The sequence below is a fragment of the Lepidothrix coronata genome, unplaced genomic scaffold (genome assembly GCF_001604755.1).
Source record: "Lepidothrix coronata isolate B3197 unplaced genomic scaffold, Lepidothrix_coronata-1.0 Scaffold124, whole genome shotgun sequence".
In the NCBI taxonomy this organism is placed as follows: domain Eukaryota; kingdom Metazoa; phylum Chordata; class Aves; order Passeriformes; family Pipridae; genus Lepidothrix; species Lepidothrix coronata.
Window position 1 is genome coordinate 5217348 of NW_016690304.1, and position 19202 is coordinate 5236549.

Genomic DNA, 19202 nt, shown 5'->3' on the forward strand with positions numbered 1-19202 from the left:
AAAGACACAGGCATTGCTCTCCCTCTACAGTGAAACTGCAGTTAGGTATCAATGTGAATATCAACTGTGTGTCAGTCCTCCTGCCTCTCCACCTCCATTTTATTTGAGCGAACAGAAAGGTTTGAATGACTCTGAGTATGAGTGGTGCTCCTTGTCTGGCATGTGTTAATGTGACTGGCAGGATATGATTTTCCATAGCAAGCTGCTCTGGTGCATCCCTTCCCCACCCAGAAGCAGCTGTAAACAGCTGATGTTCATTCTCATCCACTTGCTGACTGTGCCAAACAGACATGCAATTGCCCTCTGACAAAAAGGCTCCCGCTCTGTTGAGTCCTGCCTCATACCTTCAGTAATGCTGATAAAATGCTGACCTGTTTTTTACCCCGGTGGCTGCTGTTGCTAAGCACTGAGAATATGACCTGTCTCCTGTAATAATCTGCATTGCACAGTTCAGATGGTCTTCCAAATGGAAGTGTTTTACCACACCTCTCCAGGCAGCTTTTCCTCCCCGTAGTCTCTGCGGTTATGACCGTGTAGTTTGTAGCAGCACCTCGGTTTTGGTAAAACCTAATTAAACATCAGCGTTTGGTTTTGTTGGAAGCACACTGCCAAGAAGTTGGTTTGTAACGATCAGAGTGGTGTGCTTGGAAAAGAATGTTAAAAGCAGGGAAGGCTGTAAGCTAGCGAGTGACCTGCCATTGCAAAGCAGAATGCCATGTGTGCAAAACTTGGGAGAAAACTAGGAGTTCATGAGTAATGGTTCTCTCCTTGGAAGAGAGAGCTTGTTGTGTTGAAAGTACTGGTAAAATATACTCTTGTAGCTTGTATGGGTACAAGGAAAAAAGCAGACTTTCTACTCACTTACCATTTTGCTCTCGTTGTGCCCAAGACTGCTTCATCCTGCACATGAAGGTGGCCTCTGATGGGCTTGAAGCAATGCCTGACCAGAACATCTGGTTTGCAGTGGCTGTATTGACAGGAGAGGAGAAAATATAGCAAATCCAGAAATTTGGGATTAAAAAAATATAAATTATCTGCGCAACAGTAACTGAGTTTTGGTGCCAGGGTGCTTTGTATTTCTCTTAGCTCTCACTGCATTTGTTTTTTCTCTGAAGGTAATTGTCGCACTCTCTTATAACCTTAAAGGATCATAAAGCACTTAAAGCTGCAATGATGTAAGCCTGTGATGAAATGATACCGGGGGGGGGGAAGAGAATTCCTGCTATAGCAATCGAGAAGAGGGCACCAAAAAATGTGTTGTCTGCCCAAGATGCCAGGGAAAGCTGTGGCACAGATAAAATCACAGATATACGATTTGTCCCTCTTGAAAGCTAACCCAGCTCGTTCCACTTGTTCCAAGGCAGGATCGGCATTATCTAAACCATCCTCCATGGATATTTGCATAACTTGTTGTTAAAACCCTCTGAGGATGGGATTTGCTTTCAGTGATTCTTTCATGACTTAACCAACATTTCCGCCATCCTTACATTCAAACTAAAGTCATCATAAAGCAAATTTGCATAGCTGTCTTTAATGCAAGACCTGAAAAAAAAAAAAATGAGAGTGCAGTTTAGATGATGGCACTATAACTAAGGATTTCTGGCTTCCTCACTGGATGTGGACAGACTTTGAAAAAAAAATGTGCTATAAAATGAAGGAGGATGGAGAAAATGAACCAAAATGTAATAAGACACGAGACTTTAAAATGTGATCATTTGTAGAACCGTGGGGTTTTTTAATTCTGCTAATCCAGTCCTTCAGTGGTTGGCTGTTTTGAATTTTTTTTAAAATCTCTCACGTTAGATCTCATATTACTGGTCTGCTCTGTTCAACTGGGATATTAGAGGTGGTGTGGCACTTTAGGAAAGAGCGGAGTGATTTCCATGAAGCCCGTTCCTGAGCTTTACCATGTTTGTCTTCCATGCTGGGTACCAGATGTGTCCCTGGCGACTGGCCTTGCATGTTAGACAGTGCTACATAATTCATGTCCATATGTGAAGTCGAGCCTCGTGCTGCCCAGTCAGGCAGGCAGCCCACCCACACCACAGGGAGTGTGCCTGAGCAAGGAGAGCAGGGCTTGACCCACATTTGATAAAGTGGTTTGGGATCCTTTATTGTCTAGTTAAATGTGCAATATGTCGAATCATTAGTAACTCCTTATCCAAGGGAATGTGTATTTATACTGTGCCGTAATTTCTAATGGGACTTTTCCTTTTTCTCTTGCAGTCTGACACAAATGCAAGTTACCTGAGAGCTGCTCGAGCTGGCAACTTGGAAAAGGCTCTCGACTACTTAAAAAATGGAGTGGACATCAACATTTCAAATCAGGTTGAGGAATATTTTGATCAAATTTGCTGGATAAATACCTTTCTCAGTTTCTTTAATTTCTCTTTATAGTTGCACTTCATGTCAGAGATAAATGCTTTTGATGAGCCATGTTTACATATTTTGTCCAATTAACACTGTCCCCCTTACCCAGAGACCATTCCACGTGCACTTGGAGAATGTTGTGCTGTTTAATGTTATCTTTCATTCCATTTATATTACGTCAGATCATGGGACAGCACACAGAACTTGAGACCCCAGAGCTAATATATCTTGACTTAATTCTTACTTTTTCCTCATAATCTATTTCTTGTAAAATTTACCTAAGAGTAGTTTTTAGAAGCAGTCCTCTCAGTGGGTTAATAATAATTTGTCTCCTGGTATGTTTGGTCGATGGGAAAACCTTTGCCAATCTTTCTCATTGCTTTTCTTTTTTCCCTTCTCCTTTTCTTTTTTAATCAGAACGGGTTGAATGCTCTCCATCTCGCTTCCAAAGAAGGACATGTAGAAGTTGTCTCTGAACTGATACAGCGAGGTGCCAGTGTGGATGCAGCAACAAAGGTCAGTCAGGCCTGTCTAGTTGTTCCCTTGTTCACACTGCTGGCAAGGGCACAGGGTGTTGGCCAAATGATCACAGGCATTGCTGCAGCAGTAATTGCCTGGTTTCCGCTGGTGGGGTGGTCTCAATAATTGTTTAATAGAAACTTTTCAGATGATAGGAAATATCACACATTACTAGGGAGGATATTTACTAGACAAATTGTAGATTCCTCTTTTGGTTTCTGTCCCTGTCTTCTAAAATAAGTCATCCATTAGAGGCATTCAGAAGGAGTATTTTATTGCAGGGAATACTATATTTTAAAGTGTTTAAAGTTTAACCTGTTCTTGATTGTGTTATGTATTCAAGCTCAGGTTTTTTACTCCTTTCAAATATCACTGTCTCTAATTTCAGAAAGGAAACACAGCATTGCACATAGCATCCCTCGCTGGACAAGCAGAAGTCGTCAAAGTTTTGGTTACGAATCGAGCCAACGTCAATGCACAGTCTCAGGTAAAGTAATAACGTCCCTGTTTGGTACTGCCAAATACTTTGCTGACATTAAAATTGTTCTCCCCTTAAAAACTATAATATTTGTAAGTGTATTTGGTGGATCTCGCTGTGTTAATGTTGGCTCTTGAAAATCGGGTTTGATAGAGTCACTGAGATGAATGTATCATAAAAGAAAAACAGTCTTTTTTTTGGCTGTTCCATGCACACAGGTAACAACAACAGGTGCAAGGGCAAAGTCTGAACACAGGGCTGGCATTTTATTACTGAAGCAGCCCCTTTAGTGAGTGTAGTGTTGAGTTCATTCCTATCTTGTAACTCAACAGACAATTAAACCTTCAAATGCTTCCAGCTCTCCCTTGTCTGCTCTACCCCTTGCTGGGTGGTCTGAGAGTACCAGGAGGCATCATGGACATATCCTCCACCATAGGCGTGATGATGCAGTGAAATCCCAGGCTGTGTTCAGGTCTTTTCCCACATGGGATGTCAGCAATCCTAGGATTAACTCTCAGTTGCCCACCTCGTTTATCAACAGAGAAAACGTAGAAATAACGTCTCTGTTTCAAGTTGTCCCAAAGCTGCACACCCCTGGAGAGGAAGGAAGTGGAGGCACATCCAGGGGTGTTTGCAGGGTACTGGAAGTGGTTGTGTAACAGGCAGCACAGTAAAGTATGTACCCTTCAACCTGAGATCTGCCCTAGGAGTGTCCTATGAGCTGCTAACTTGTTAGAGTCAGAGGAGATACAGATAGAACAGGAGAGTGGGAGAGAACGTGTTCAGATAAAGGGATCCTCTTTCACATAATTGACTGTCTCAGGCTTAATTGAGCTCATCCCCTTTCCTTGTACAAGGAGCTACTGCAAGCATATGCAGAGCTTATAACTTTGGTCAAGTCCTTTGAATGAATGTTTAAGTCAATTATAGAGAATTTGAAATAAAACAGTGCTGGTGTTAAGAGCAGAGCAGTGAAATGAAACAGAAAAACTCTGGCTCGAAAAATGCATAAACTGCAGATTGCTGAAAGTCAGGTGGCTGTGCCAGAGGTGTCCCTGCGTGCTGCCCCATTCCTGTTCTCCCTGCTCAGGGACTGGCTAGCAGGCAGGCAGTGTCAGAGAAGGGTTCAGACAATCTTCTCAGCTGGCCCAGTATTGCCATTTTTCTGTATTATAAAGATGTGGGCATGATAGGAAATGTTTGTTCAAAAGGGAAATTAAAAAATTTACATTTTAAAGAAGCATGGTGGGATTTTAATTAATTGGTCTCTCAAGTAATATGAACAAAATGCTTAATAGAATCTATTTCAAGAATCCTAGTTATTTGTGGTCTATATTTCATGTTTTCTTCACCTGGACAAAGAAAATGGGTGGCTCAGTTCTCCTTTTTTTACTCCTTTATACTAGCTAGTACAGCAATATTTGGTTCCAGGCACCATACAACTTACATTTAAAGAGCACAACAACAACAAACAGTATTTTTAAGTAAAATCTTCCATGGCTGTTAAGGTTTGCCTGATAAAGAAATTAAGATGGGATTGACAGGATCTTTTCTAAAAGCTTGTGTTTGAGAATTTGTGTATTCAGCCCTGAAACTAAAAATAATCTGAGATTGTAAACATCTTATATAACTGCATTGTCCATACACCCTAAGGTTTTGCCACATGTTACCCTTATTCTACTAACATACAAGAAGTAAAGATTTATTTCTCCCCCCCACCCCATTATGGTTGCCTTTGGTGTTTTTCCTTGGGACAAACATGCAACACATATATTGTCCATTATTGTCCATTCCACAGCAATACCTGGCAGTGAGATATCCCAGCTGAGATTAGCCTTTTGAGGAGGTCCCTGGTGCCCCCTGTTACCAAATAGCCCCTGGACCAGCTTTGTTTGTGGCGTTGAGATCCCTTGAGCCCTATTAAAGCTTAGAATAAAGTTCTGCTGAATCTGGCATACCCACAGAGACTACCCAAAGATTTTTTTTGTTTTGTTAAAAGACCTGTTTTCTGTGAGTTTGGCTTTGTCTCCTCTTTCCTTGAAGGTAACAGCTCTTCCATGCTGACAGTTAGGGATGTTAGGGTTTTCTTTAACCAAATCTTCCCGTCTGTAAAAGAAACACCTCCAAACTGTAGATTTTTACTGAGTTTGAATGTTGTACCTCTTCTAAGGGCTATGTATCATTATTGAAGACAAAATTATTTCCTTAGGCTTGTGCTGCTCTGGCAATACCAGCCTCTTTATGAAGAGAGAAGAAAATGCAAAATATGGGGGGGGGGGAAGATGTTGAAAACCTTACGCTAATTTAACATAGGAGAAAAGGTTCTTCTATGTCCCTAAATGATAGTAATACTTGGTTCTGAGAATTTTTGCCTATTAATTATTTTCTGAAACTTAATAATTAGGTAGTGTTTCCTGCTGCCTTTCTAACTGCAAATATTTGAAACTGAAAAAATTAATCTTTCTTTCCAACTGAGTTAGTAAATAGATATTGAGTATGCCATGAAATGACAGGGACAAATGCCAGACTGCTGTTCACTGTAATAACTTGTAGTGTGACATATTGGGTACCAGAAAGCAAGTGCTTTCTGGCTTATTTGCTTTTAATTAAGTAGAATTTTGTGTGTGTGGAAACTAAGGCGTTAGGCCTCGGTTCTAGAGAGTGCATTAACACATTGCTAACCTTAGGCTTTGGCTGTGATAGGACTTTATGCTTGTAGCTGTGCTTTCCTGAACAGAGACCAAATGATCAAAATACTGGGGCAGCAGCAGCAGACCCTGCAGCTTGTGCGAGCCTTGTAAACATGTGGCCTCACAGCTGCTCGGTGTCTGGCTGATGGTGAAAGTTCCCCTTGGATCAAACATCCAGTTCACGCCATCTCCTCTCCTCCTGTCCTTTGTTCTGACCTCGTGTTTGTCTCTGCTGCCAGAGGAGCCTCCCTCGTGCTTGGCCTCAGGTCACCTGTGCTCTCCTGTGCCCTCAGCTCTGCCCCGCTGCTCTGGCAGTTTTCACTGCAGCTGTAACTCAGCCCACTTTCACTCCTATAGGTCTTATGCTGTGGTTTCCCTTCACCTCTCCAGAGCCCAGCAAATGTGGATGTTTCTTCTTTGATGCAAATATACGGCCAAACTCTTCTCAGCTCATCTCTGGCTCTGTTAGTTTTTCTGCAGAATCCAAGTCAGTGTCCTGCGTAACTGTAGCAGAGATTTCAGAAGTTCTTATAAAAATAGGGAAAAGATACATTGCCTTAATGTTAGTCCCCAAAAATTCAATTTCTGAAAGGCTGTGACCTGTTTACAGTTAAGGCAAAGACAAAAGCATTGACTGTAAGAGGAAGGCACTTACTGAAGAATGAGTTAAGCTCTGCAGCCTCTAATACTTGTATTGCATTGATTGAAATCACTCACTTAAGCATAATTTGAGAGATGCTCTAATGTGGTCGGAAACACTGATAAACCTGTCTCAGACTACTGAGAACCAATGATCCTCAGATCTCCTGGTGCCTGAAATATGAAGTAGCTCAGTGACCACAAGCAGACTGTGCTCAGAAGGCAGCTCTTTGAGGAGATGGAAGGCGTATGTAGCTGGACAAGTGAAAGAGAAGTCAAAGCTAATGGAAAGAAGAGGAAAAATTGGCAATTACTCCGAAGAGCCATTGCTCTTGCTTTTGCTACAGACTTGAATTGTATTTCCCTGTCCCATTTTGCATTTCCCGTGCTGTGGCTGTATTTATCAGGAAATTACTACCAAATCATCTGTCCAGATTGATTTTTCATATAACTTCGCAATAGATATAAAAGGAATTATTCTCACCTAACTGTAGGAATTGTATCTGGCTGAAAGATTCCACTGTGTCCCTTTAAATAATATTACCCCTCTCCCATCTTCAGTTGAGTCAAGGGAGATTGATTAACTGGTGTGTGAACAAACGGTTAATTTATTTCTCTCCTGATCTACCTGACTTTGGCAGACCTGTGGTATGTATGAAATGTCTGCAGAGTGTTTACACTCTTGTTTTCCTATTTCAGAATGGCTTCACTCCACTGTACATGGCAGCCCAAGAAAACCACCTGGAGGTTGTTAAGTTTCTTCTTGACAATGGTGCCAGTCAAAGCCTTGCCACAGAGGTAAAAGTTTGAATTTCACGCTTTATGAACAAAGTAAAATGTGCTTCAGCAGCAACTTCTGCCAGCTTATATCAAACTAGTCTTTTAAATACAAAATTAAAGACGAATAAAAAGCTCAGCAATTTAAGCTCTCTCTTCCCATTTCTAAAATGAAAAAAAAATTAACTAGAAACAGTTCTAAATATAGATGTGTTCTTAGTCATAACTGGTAATCTTTCAGGTTAAGTGCTGAAACAGGGAAGCTGTGTGTATAATATAAAAGTTCTCTGTGCTTTCATTAAAAATAGTGAGTAATGAGAAGGATGGCAACCATAAGGCAAGAACAACTGTCTGCCTGTGCTTTGGAGCCAGCCTGGGATACCAGGAAAAACCCAAGGTTACTTGAAATGCAAAATTAGCTTATTGCCACCCTATACCTCATGGTGTCACTGTATAATGATGTAGGTATGGAATCTTACTCTTTTGAAGTCAAGACTGTAAAAAATCCATCACTAATGGATCAAAATTAAGTTTCCAAAATCGCTAAAAATGAGTTTTAGCTAGAAGTGTACATCAGAGCTACTTTCTAGAAATCCTCAAAGATGTGAAAGTCAAGAAATGAAAATATATATACCAAATATATACCAAAATGAAATATTTTATGTGTGAAAATTAATTGAAATTTGAAGTTTTCAGTAATCTCATTTCTACTTCTTTATAAAAACTTGGAAAGAAGGAAGACACAGAACCCTCAGCATTCCTAAGTCTCAATATACTCTGTATACACTGTACAATTTTCTGAAAATAGATTTTAAAAAAATAAAATTGAATAGGTACTTGGATCTTTTCCTTTGGTGTTGTTTTTCCCTTGAGCATTGTATGTCAGTTTAGGTTGAGCTTTTCTCCAACTCAGCTTGATGATAAGGTGCAGTCTAATTTTACCCGTGGAGAATTCCTTTGAAGATACCAGACTACAAAACAGTGTTGCCTTGATTGCCTTTCTTGTTTGAGATAGTTGCTTATGGGTACTTTTTTATTTTCTCTTGTTCCAAGTCTCCATATAAATCTGATTTCTCTTTATCTTAAGTACAAGAACTTTTTTAATTAAAGGATTGCCACTTAGCTAAATAGTCTATAAAAAATAAAACTCTTTAATGAAGGTGTTTTAATCTAAACAAAGAAAATAGTTCGTTCTATTTTTGTAAAATGAATTTTTGGATTTTGATTTTGTTGTGGGTTTTTTTTTTTTCTGGGATGGGCTTTGACTTATGTTTTAAACTGCAGCCATTGATTATAGTGCTTGGATCACGGCACTTGGAATTGCTTTTGTAAGTTGGCACCTTCGGGGAGCACTTGGTGGAAATGCATTCTTGTCAGTGCTAATATTCCTGATGGCAGTTTGTTTGGCCTTGGTGCAGGAATTTCTGCACACACTGAAATGATGGGCAACTCTCATCAGAGTTAGGAAACTGCAGGTATAGGGAATGGCAGCTCTTTTGGCCTTGAAATGAAGGGCTCCAACCCACTTGCCTGCTCACTTTTCCTTAGGGAAAGGAGAAGATGTTTTCCTAAGATTGCTTTTTAATATATATTATTGTTAGCAGCATTTTGAGCAGAAGAGAAAGCCTGATAAGCAAAGACATTGTAGATACCTACACTCCTATGTGAAGTGGCTGAATTTGCCACCCCATCAGCTGTGTAAGTAGAGCAGGAAGCCAAGGTCCCCAGGGTTTCTCCAGGCAAGAGCCCCCATTTCTGCAGGTACAGCATAGCTACATTGCCAGAGCCCTCTTGTGGGGATGCTCACAGAGGTTTCTTGGCCTTCAGAGCTGCACAGCGTTTTTCACACCCCTGTGCTCACTGTCTGAGGCTGTGTGGTTGTTTGACTGCAGCCCAGAGCCCTGCCCCACTGCTGGAGGATGGGGAGCTGGAGGGAGCATGAAAGGTTGCTTAAATGAGGGGAAAAAAAATAAGGGAAAGCTTGTTAGGACTCAAAGAATTTCAGTGATTCCCTGAATTCAATGGTTCCTGCCCCCCTCTCACTCCTCCCACCAGATTTTGAAAATATGCTCTTTTTCAGAGCCTCTCCTTTTTCTCCTCCTAAATTGAGGTGTTATTTGTTTGGTAAGCTAGGGAAAGAAATTCCTTGTTGAAAACATTACTTTGCATTCTAAAAGTTAAAAAGTTACCACTTCAACTCTGCACCTTTGATACAGGGTGAGGATCTACATCCTTCTGTGTCACTGCTGCATTTCTGTTTTCCAGGTTTCTTATTCTCCACTGATTTGGCTATTAGCTAACCTGAAGGAAATAATTTCTGTTTGTAAGAGCGTTGTCCATCATGTGTATTTAAATTTTCATAAATGGAAATTGTAGTAAAACAACTGGTATATTGGGAGAATAGGGTATTCATATTCAATTATCATATTTTAAATCCACATATAAAATATGTCAGAGGATAAAGATCAAGTATTGTGGGATTTTTTTCTTTGTTTTGGTTTGGGTGGTTTTTTCTTAAAAATAATAAAATAGATAACAATCTACAGATGTGGAGGGAATGGATGATAATTTACTATGGAGACATCGTTAACAATTTTAATTTTAAAATTTCAGCTTTTTATACCTTTTGTATAATTAAACACTTACATAAATAAGCATCTGTATAATTAATTGTTAATTTGTGAGTGATTTTGCTTTTTTTCTTTCCTTCAAGTCTCAGTCATGTTTGTTTGCTCGTGTCTTGTAATTTTATGTTAAGTCTGAAGTGCCAGAAAGGTGTTTTGAGCATTTGGAACCTACTTCACCAACACTTTACTCATTGTGGGCTAATTTTAATTTGCACTGTGTTACACTTGGCGTTTGAATTTGAGCCAGTACTGTTAATTAATGCTGAGATCTCTTCCCTTCCCCTTCCCACCCCCTGGGAAGCTTGGAACCTGCGTTTATAGTCCCTGTTGTATGTTGCAGGATGGTTTCACACCTCTGGCAGTGGCTTTGCAGCAAGGTCACGACCAGGTGGTTTCGCTGCTGCTCGAAAATGATACGAAGGGAAAAGTCCGTCTGCCCGCCCTTCACATCGCTGCCCGCAAGGACGACACCAAGGCAGCAGCCCTGCTCCTGCAGAACGACCACAACGCTGATGTGGAGTCAAAGGTCAGTTGGAAAAAGGAAAAAGGTTTGAGGCTACAAGGTCCTGACCACATGTATTACATCTGGCGAAGATCTCCCTTGGTGTGAAGCATTTTTGCTGCAGTTACACATGACTTCTTTTTCTTAAGAATAACATCTGATTTGCTTCCTTTGCCTCTTTCTTCCCTGTTCTCTTTCTGTTTAAATCAGGGTTAATTTCTCTTGTAGAAACTTTGCAAATGGAAAATAATAAACAAAGTTTTATTTGAGTTATTCTCTTGGAAATGAAAGCCAGTCCCACAGTGGTGGGCTATAGGTATTGTACAATTCAGCCATTTGATTAGTTGTTTGTGCAGTTTTCTACTTTAAAAACTTTGGTAAACATGTAACAATTAGCATTCAAGATACTTGCTCATTGAGCTTCCATTCCGTCGAGCTTCCTTTGTGTGCCAGTTGTGCTGCCATCTGAGCTGCCATGCCACGTAGCAATCATGAAGCTTTCTGCATCCATGTCACCAGTGGTGAACTAACCGTTCATTTTTTCCCCCTCTTTGCTTCCAAATGTGTTAACCTAGATGATGGTGAATAGAACAACAGAGGTATATATAAATATATATATGCATCATCACTCCTTCATGACTTAGTGCTGCTGCATCATTTCTCCCTCCTTTCTGCATCGCCTTTTATAGGATAGACACCTGCTTTAGATGAAATGAAGTAGCATGTGCTAGAGAAGACTGTAGTTTAGATACCAGGGCTTTCTGCAGCTGAAACTAGGGTTTAAAAGTAAGAGCTAAGCATTCTTGGGAACCAACTGCCATCGTAAAAGAGCCATATTATGCAAGATGGAGTTTTCAGGGATTCTCATGGAGCATGTGTTTATCAGATGTGTTAAGAGCTGCAGACAACCCTGTCACACTGTGCATCCAGGTCTGATTCTAGGCTTCTGCATGACACTTACCTTGATGGTGTCAGCAAATAGAATGATCTGATGGTGGTTTTATATCTGCAAAACTCCCAAAGCAAGGCAGTTGCAGCTAGCATGGCTTGCTAACAATTTAGAAACGCATCTAGTTCCCATAAGGTTTCATACTTTGCAGGATTGATGGAATTGCTGCATGTTTTAGCATTATTTTATAAGGAAGTAAAACTACTTAAATATGAAAATCAGTTGCTCAAGTAATTTTATCAGTAAAGCATCTTCTAATTAGGGTGGTAACTTGGGGTGTCTGAACATAACCCAGTGTGATTGCCCACAGTGGGAGACTGATCTTTATGGTACTAACCCTTGGAAAAAAAAGTCATATTAATAATTTAAAATAGTCTTTGATGTTATTTTCATTTGCATCTACTTGGAATTTATAAAAATCAGTTAGCAAATACCATTAAATGACTTGCATTTGAACTTCTGCAAAGAATCTCAAAGAGATTTAACTTGCAAGACTGACATAATACCAATAACTACATATTTCTACTTAGCAGTTAATTTCTTATAAAAGTCAGATCATTGCTTTAATACTCACATGTTTTGCTGTTGTTTTTCTGGAATAACTGAAAGTTTTATTCAGCTTCTTATCTTCTAGAATAATTATGTTAATTTTTTTTTCCGTCCTGCATAGCAATATGATTTTATTTATATCTCTCTGAGATACTATAAATAAACATCAGTGAGTGAAAACTAGTACAGAATTGGAGTGGTGACTTGCAGCAGACTCCTATTACTAGCTTTTGTCAGTGATGTGCTACAGATTTTGGAGCAATACAGAAATATTTTTAAAAAGTATCTATTGGTTGTGTTTTGTTTTCTTTTTTCCAGAGCGGGTTCACTCCCCTCCACATAGCTGCTCACTATGGAAACATCAATGTAGCCACATTGCTGTTAAATCGGGGTGCTGCTGTGGACTTCACTGCAAGGGTGAGTGTGAGATATTAATTATGCCTAGTTTGCCTAAAACATCACTTTGCAGCAGCTTTTCCACAGAGGTGTGTCGCTCCCACCAGCCAAGGGGCCTGACCTGACTGCACTTGTTATGCTACCATATAGTGTAAAGGGGCTTTCCCTGGGCTGCTGAACTGAACCTGAGCTCTAGTCCTCACCTTTGAAAACATCTGTTTTAATCAAAAGGAGCTGCTATTGTTGTAGTTCCAGTGTTGCTGGAACAAAGGTAGACTGGGATTCAGTGATACAAAAGCTTCCATCCAGAGCTTTAAGGTATGGCAGGAGTGTTGTGTCCCTGTTGAATTCTCCTCACTGTGCAGTTGTTTCCAGTGACCATAAAGTGCAGGTGAATAAAGCATCTGTCCCTTCACTGCATATATGAGAGTCAGGTGATACATAATAAAGGACATCTGAGACACTGGAGAGGTCGAAAATGGAATGAGATTTAGAAGTGGAGAGGAGTCAATAATGGGAGCTGTATGGCAGAAACCACAGTAGAATGAGGGAATTAACCCTCCTGACCCTGTAAAGGGGGCACCAAAGCCAAGACACAGCCCAGGGAGTGACAGGGTAGTTCCTCTGATGGATCAAAAATTGTCAGGAGCCAGGAGTGAAATACTGTGGGCTTTCCCAGTGTCCCCTTGGTTCACTCTGGGCTGGTTGGGGAGCAGCTGATGGTGGCTTCAGTTCTGCCTTCTTGCCTGTGGAGTGGGTCCATCCTCCCAGAGGCAGCTGGACTGCTCTGCAAGCCTGGTGCCCCAAAACCAAAACTGACCAAATAAATAAATTAATAATAACAACAAACCAACCAGCAAAAAAGACAAACTGAGGCTGTGCAAAATCTAGCTCACTAAACCTTACCAAAACAAAGCCAGGGAGGAAATGTGGTAGTGATCCCTGAGACTATAGGAAGATAAAATCAAGGGAACAAGAGGCATTCAAAGTGAAGGCAAATGCTGATGCAAGAGTAAATAGGTATAAACTGACCATGACTTAATGTTTTCTAGAAATTTAGAGATTTAATATTAAATCATCATAATTAATATTATTTAATAGTTATTTCATAATTAATATTACATATAAGTAATGAGATTCTGGAGCAACTTTTCAATTAAATTAGAAAAAGCAAAGGAACCCCAATGTATATTCAAGATTATATTAATGAAGGGAATTATGTCATATGGGTAGTCCAGCAGCTCTTATACTATTACTTAGAGGATTTGCACAGAGCAAAAAGTGAATTGCAGTATTTTTTTACTTTAGATGGTTTGTATAGCTAAAAACTTGAATGCTTCTATAGTTAAGGAATATATTTGCATGCAGCAAAGTGTTTATGACAAGCGTTGCAAACCCATGAAAACAATAAAATAATATTGTGATTATTTAGCATAGAAACTACTATTTTACTTTTACAACTTTTTGTATTAAAAAAACCCAAAGTAAACCAACAAACCCTGAACAGTTCTTTTTTAGAGACTATGATTAATAGGAGGAATTGGTGGAGGGTGTGATAGAGCAGGAATAGAAATTTTGAACAACACAGACCCAGAGTTTTTTCCTTTAAGTGTAAGTAGGAGTTCAGGTGAAAAGTGTTGGTGCTGGCCACTCTTCATTCAACACGGTGTTTTATGAATGAAGGTAAATCTCCAAAGCTAAGATACTGAACCAGTACCTACTATTGCTGGTGAGAAGAGTACTAGCAGATATTGGGTCAAACTGATAGCTGAGTATCAAAGGTAAGGATCAACTCTTATACATCCCCATCCCCTTCAAATTATGTTTTTCAAATCACATTCATCACTAAATATATTTCATGTTTTTGGTGAGGGGGGTTAGATCCACGTGAAGTTCACAAGCTAAGAGCAAATTTGGGGGTTAGGGGTTCCTGGGAAGCTGCTGACTATGTGTGCTTTCCTCTCACTGATAACATTGACCTCTGATTTCCAAGTCCTTTAGCTGACCAAATTAGAGCATTAAGGCATTTCATACCATCATGAGCTTTGGCACTGAGTATTTGATAAGCTGTAATCACAGAAGCAAGGAAGACAAACGGGGTCTTAGGTGAATTCTTTCCCACTCAGAAACAAGATTAGGGGTTAGCAGTGCTACTACATTAGCAATTAGCAGCATTTAGTACCAGTACCACTAAATACCATCTGCCTATTTTTGTTTTAATAAAATAATAAGTCTTAGGCTTCAGCAGCTCTGTTTTGGATTAGGGGCACTTATGGAGAGCACATCCAAAGTAATAAGGCCATTATTGCCTCCTCCTCAAGATCTAGACGTTACAGGTTGTGCCTCCATTAGTTGTTACCTACCATCAGAGAGAGGCAGAGTTCTGGGGTGGCTGGGGAAGTGTGGATGCAGTGACAGCAGCCTGAAAGAGCAGTGGGCTGAGCTGTGACTCAGAGCACTGAGCGGCTTGTTTGTGCTTGGGATACTGGGCGGGGGCATCCAGAGAGCGCGCACATCTCTGCTGTATGGTGGTTGGAAATCTAGATGGAGTTGTTGTGACAGAAAGAATTGTAGCATAAATAACAGTAACATGGAGTTGAATTTTGTTCCTTAGTGCTTATCAGATGGCGGGTAATGGAAGTGCTGCACAGAAAGATGAGTTAGATTCTGGTAGAGCAGCAAATTTGTAGGCAAACGGAGCACCAGGAACAGTTGCGTGCAAAGGACAGTTATCAGCACCAAGCAGCAAAACCCTTGCTTGATCCTTGATCACCCAAATTGCAAAACAGGTACTAAAAATTACCCATATCAGCCTGCTCATTGCCACCTCCTTGCCTCTCATTTCATTTTCTATAGACACTATCTATGATGTGCTGTCTCCTCACTGGAGCAAAGGCCTTTATTGAGTTGTTGACAATGTGAGATGAGCAACAGAGCAAAGAAGTGGCAGGGCTGTAACCCAACAAAAATCATACCATTTGTAGGTACTGTAGCTTTCTTTCACAAAAAGCAAACTTTAAGATGGGCGTGTCAAATGTACTCTGTGTTTTTGCAAACCACCGACCATTTTTCTTTTGTTCTTGTTAAATAAATGCAAATCAACATTATCTCTTGATTTGTGTTTAAACTGTTTAGGAAAGTAGGAATTCTGGGGACAGATTTGAATAAGAGGAGATGATTGTGGTAACAGAAGATGCTTGTGTGAAGGGGGCAATGTTAAGCCAAAAGTGTGAGAGCAGGATAAATAGCCAGCTCCCACCATCGGTATAGTCAAGGTGGGAAGGGCCGAGAAAAGGTGAATGGATGTGTAGGGTGAAAGCAGAACTTTGAGCCTTAAGGCCAAGGGCAAGTGTGGTAAAAAGAAGAGCTGGTGAAAGGATGTAAGAAAAGAGAGGGCAGACCTGTGGCAAAGGAGATCTCTTCAGCTGCTGCTTTCAGAGTGTTTCTGAGAGGCCCGAGATCCAGCAGTGATGACAGGTGATGCCTTAAGCCCCTAATGTTTTTTTTATTTTTCTAATATTGGTAAACCTTGTAAGTTTTATAAGTAGATTTTAAAAGCAGCAACCCTCCCTCCCTTGTCCCTTTCCCTCTAGCACCCTTAGTTTACACATTCCTTAACCCTCTTACCCCATTCTATGCTCCCTATATCACTCCTACCCCCTAATCCAGTAGAAATGTTTAGTCTTTTCTCAAGGCCTAGATTGTTGGCAGAACAGCATATCAGGGCCTAAACCACAGAACACGGTCAAGAATTGGGTGACTATGTACCCTTTGTGCTCTGAGGGAGATGAAGATGGGATGAACAGAGGGTCCCGAAACACACCCCAGACCCATTTTCAGGCGGTGGACCCTGGGTGGTCCAGAGTAAAGGCCACAGGGGGGACACATCTGGGATTGGATGGATGGTATTATAAAATGTAACATCTCAGGCACGGCCAGCGCGCGTCTTGTAACATCTTTGCCTTGGCAAATAAACCCTTTGTTATCTCACCCCTAATTAACTGCTCTGGAGATTTTTTCAGCACCTAACTCCCACGGCAACACAGGGAAAGACATGAGCTTGATGATGACTCTCAGTGTAAGGGCAGGAGGTGAGCAGTGGTGCTGTACTGTAAGTAAATGATGCCCCCAGTGATATCCAGTAGCAGCTGCTTCCCTCGCCCCACTGGTGTACACCTGCCTGCCTCTCAGCTGTCATATATTCCCTTGTTCCCTTCTTTCACTGCCACTGGGAAAATAGGCATCGCTCCAGGAGCTCTTACAGGTGTTACAGTGCCTGCCAGCCTGTGTACCTGCTGACTGTAGAGGCTGGGAGGGTTGGAAATGTACCTACTTTTACAGGTTTGCACTCTTGCAGCCAAGTGACTGATGTCATGTCAACTCTTGCATTGAACTGCGTTAGCACCTCTGTGTCTGTGCTTTCTTCTCTTGCCTTGCTGCAAGTGCAGGGAAGATGGCGCAACAAAATTCCCATTGGAATGGATGGAAATTGTTTCAGTACATCAGCTTGTGATGCCCTTTATTCTACCTATAAACAAGGAAGCAGCTCCAAGAACCTTCCTAACCTCGTTCCAAGTGAAACAAGATCTCCTTATTCCGCTGGATGTTTGCCATTTTGTAATGAAGGGAAAACACTCATTCCAAATTGCTTGACTTCTTGGGCTCAAACTCAGCAAAAAACCTGTCACAATTACTGGCAAGGTAACAGGCATTTTATGTCTATTCATCATCCTTTTTCTCTAGTACATTTTCATGTCTGGCTGTGCTTCTTTGAAATGTTTCAAAGCTTAGGAAATCCCTTCATTGCCTCAACATATTTCCCTCTTGTTTAACTGGGAGGCAATCACACATGGGCTAAAGAAGTGGAGGAGGAGAATAAAGGGTAACTGAGAGTGAAGTCAGCCTCCTCTCTTAGCCAGATTAACATATAAGTGCAGTCACTACTTGTGTTTTGAATGATTGCAGCAATTCCAGGCACCATTCTCTTAGCTTGATTTTGGAGAAATCCTGTGCAGGAAAGTTCTTTTGCTATAAATCTGAGCCCTGTGGAGTGCCTGCCCTTTCCTGTTCAGGCCTTGCTTGGGCATTCCCAGGAGCAGTGCCCAGGGAGGGCAGGCAGTTGTATCTGCTGGGATAGAGGTGTGTGTCCAGACAGCCCTGTGCTAACGTAGCAACAAGGATGTGCAAATCGGCATTTCTTCAAGGCTGCTATGCCAACCACTGAGGTGAGGAAGGTGCTTTTTCTGGAAATTACAATTAGGAAAAAGTTATCTTTTGGGGGTTCACAGAGTCTTCAGATATCGTTCTTCTGAGATGATCTTCCAGTGAAAAGATCTGTTTAGCCCAGGTGAGGAAACGCCTTTGAAGCTCCACCTGTTTCTGAGGAGCACAGTGGTTAGTAAGGAAGGAAGGAATTCTTTGAAGCTTCCAGAGCAACAGCTGAATGAAACCTCTGTGGCCCCCCATCCACTCTGTACTTGAGCAAGTCAGAAGATTGAGGTAGCCAGGAAATCCTCTTTGTGAAGGAGACCTCTCCCCATATCTTTCTTGCCAAAGCAAACAGGAACTGTGCCATAAAACTGCATCCAACTCTGTGAGTAGCCTTCCTGATACACAGCACTCCTTGTTCTGGAGGAGATCTCAGTTCCACTGGGAGTGGGCTTTGCCTGCAGAAAGTTTGCTTACTGGAAGGTTGAGAAAGGATTTGGTAATTTTTGAGGGTAGTGTGAGGACAACGTGCATTAATGATGACCCTGAGGCTGAGAAGCAGAACACCATTAGCCCATCAAAAAGAGCAGGCAATATCTAAGTGACAGTGGCAGAAGAGAAAAACATCTTATTTCCCCAGTGGTAGTTTGCCATAACAGCTCCTTGCTATAGTCTTCCTTCTTTTCTTCCAGGATTCATTTTATGCATCTCAACCCTGAAGAAAGTTAAGTATAGCATACAAGAACTATAATAGCACAGAATAAGATTTATTGCCATTAAGTAGAGGAGGAAAAAAGCTGAAAGTTATGCATTCTTGCCAGGTTTCCTGGAAAGCATCTGATTGTCTGTTTTTATCTTTGATTTCTGAAACTTCTATAGAAGCCTCAGTGATCACAGTAACTGCTACTAGAACATGAGACTTTTCTCTGCAAGGATTCTTCTGTGTTATATCTCCAACTCTGAGTTTCAGAAAGATACAGGAGAGAAGTATGAAAGTTTTCATATAAAACATGTTGGTATAGTTGCATACCACAGTCTTTAAATGCACGGCATAATCTTCCCATACCTCCAGGATCTGGTAATGGTGCATATCTATGCAGTGGTGTTGCTGACAGTTCCTGTATGCAACAACCAGCAACCAGCATTATGCTCTTTTCTTAAGAACCCCTAATGATGAGGGATTTTCCAGACTGCATAGGAAATTTCTGCTTTAGCAGTCTGGCTATTTTCAGCTTCTATTTTATTCACACATTCTGTGTCAATATTAAGCTCTTCCTGGAGTCTGCTGTCAGTTGAGAATTGAGAAGGACTATCTTAGTAAATTCCAAGTTCATCTGAACATTTTGGTAAGAAACTGTTTGGGTTTGGTTTGTTTTAAATCAAGGAAGTGAAATTTAAAATCAAATAAGTGTAATTTTTCTCATTAAAACTGCCCTCCACTGAGGGGCTGGGAGGAGAGCTCAGAGGTGGATGTAAGTTCTCCAGTTGGTAGCAAGGA

At 40.9% G+C, this 19202-nt stretch overlaps 1 protein-coding gene across 10 annotated transcripts in view; it reads left to right on the forward strand.

Moving 5' to 3' along the window:
- Positions 1-19202, forward strand: part of ANK3 (ankyrin 3, node of Ranvier (ankyrin G)) — a 362370-nt gene that overhangs the window by 212898 nt on the left and 130270 nt on the right. For 7 of the 10 annotated variants that reach the window (XM_017825985.1, XM_017825988.1, XM_017825989.1 and 4 more), the window contains exons 2-8: positions 2227-2328; positions 2788-2886; positions 3278-3376; positions 7396-7494; positions 10441-10626; positions 11178-11201; positions 12419-12517. In XM_017825985.1, coding sequence (XP_017681474.1) covers positions 2227-2328; positions 2788-2886; positions 3278-3376; positions 7396-7494; positions 10441-10626; positions 11178-11201; positions 12419-12517 — 708 coding nt within the window. The remainder of the gene's footprint in view (positions 1-2226; positions 2329-2787; positions 2887-3277; positions 3377-7395; positions 7495-10440; positions 10627-11177; positions 11202-12418; positions 12518-19202) is intronic. The other 3 variants (XM_017825992.1, XM_017825993.1, XM_017825995.1) reach the window with 1 other exon arrangement.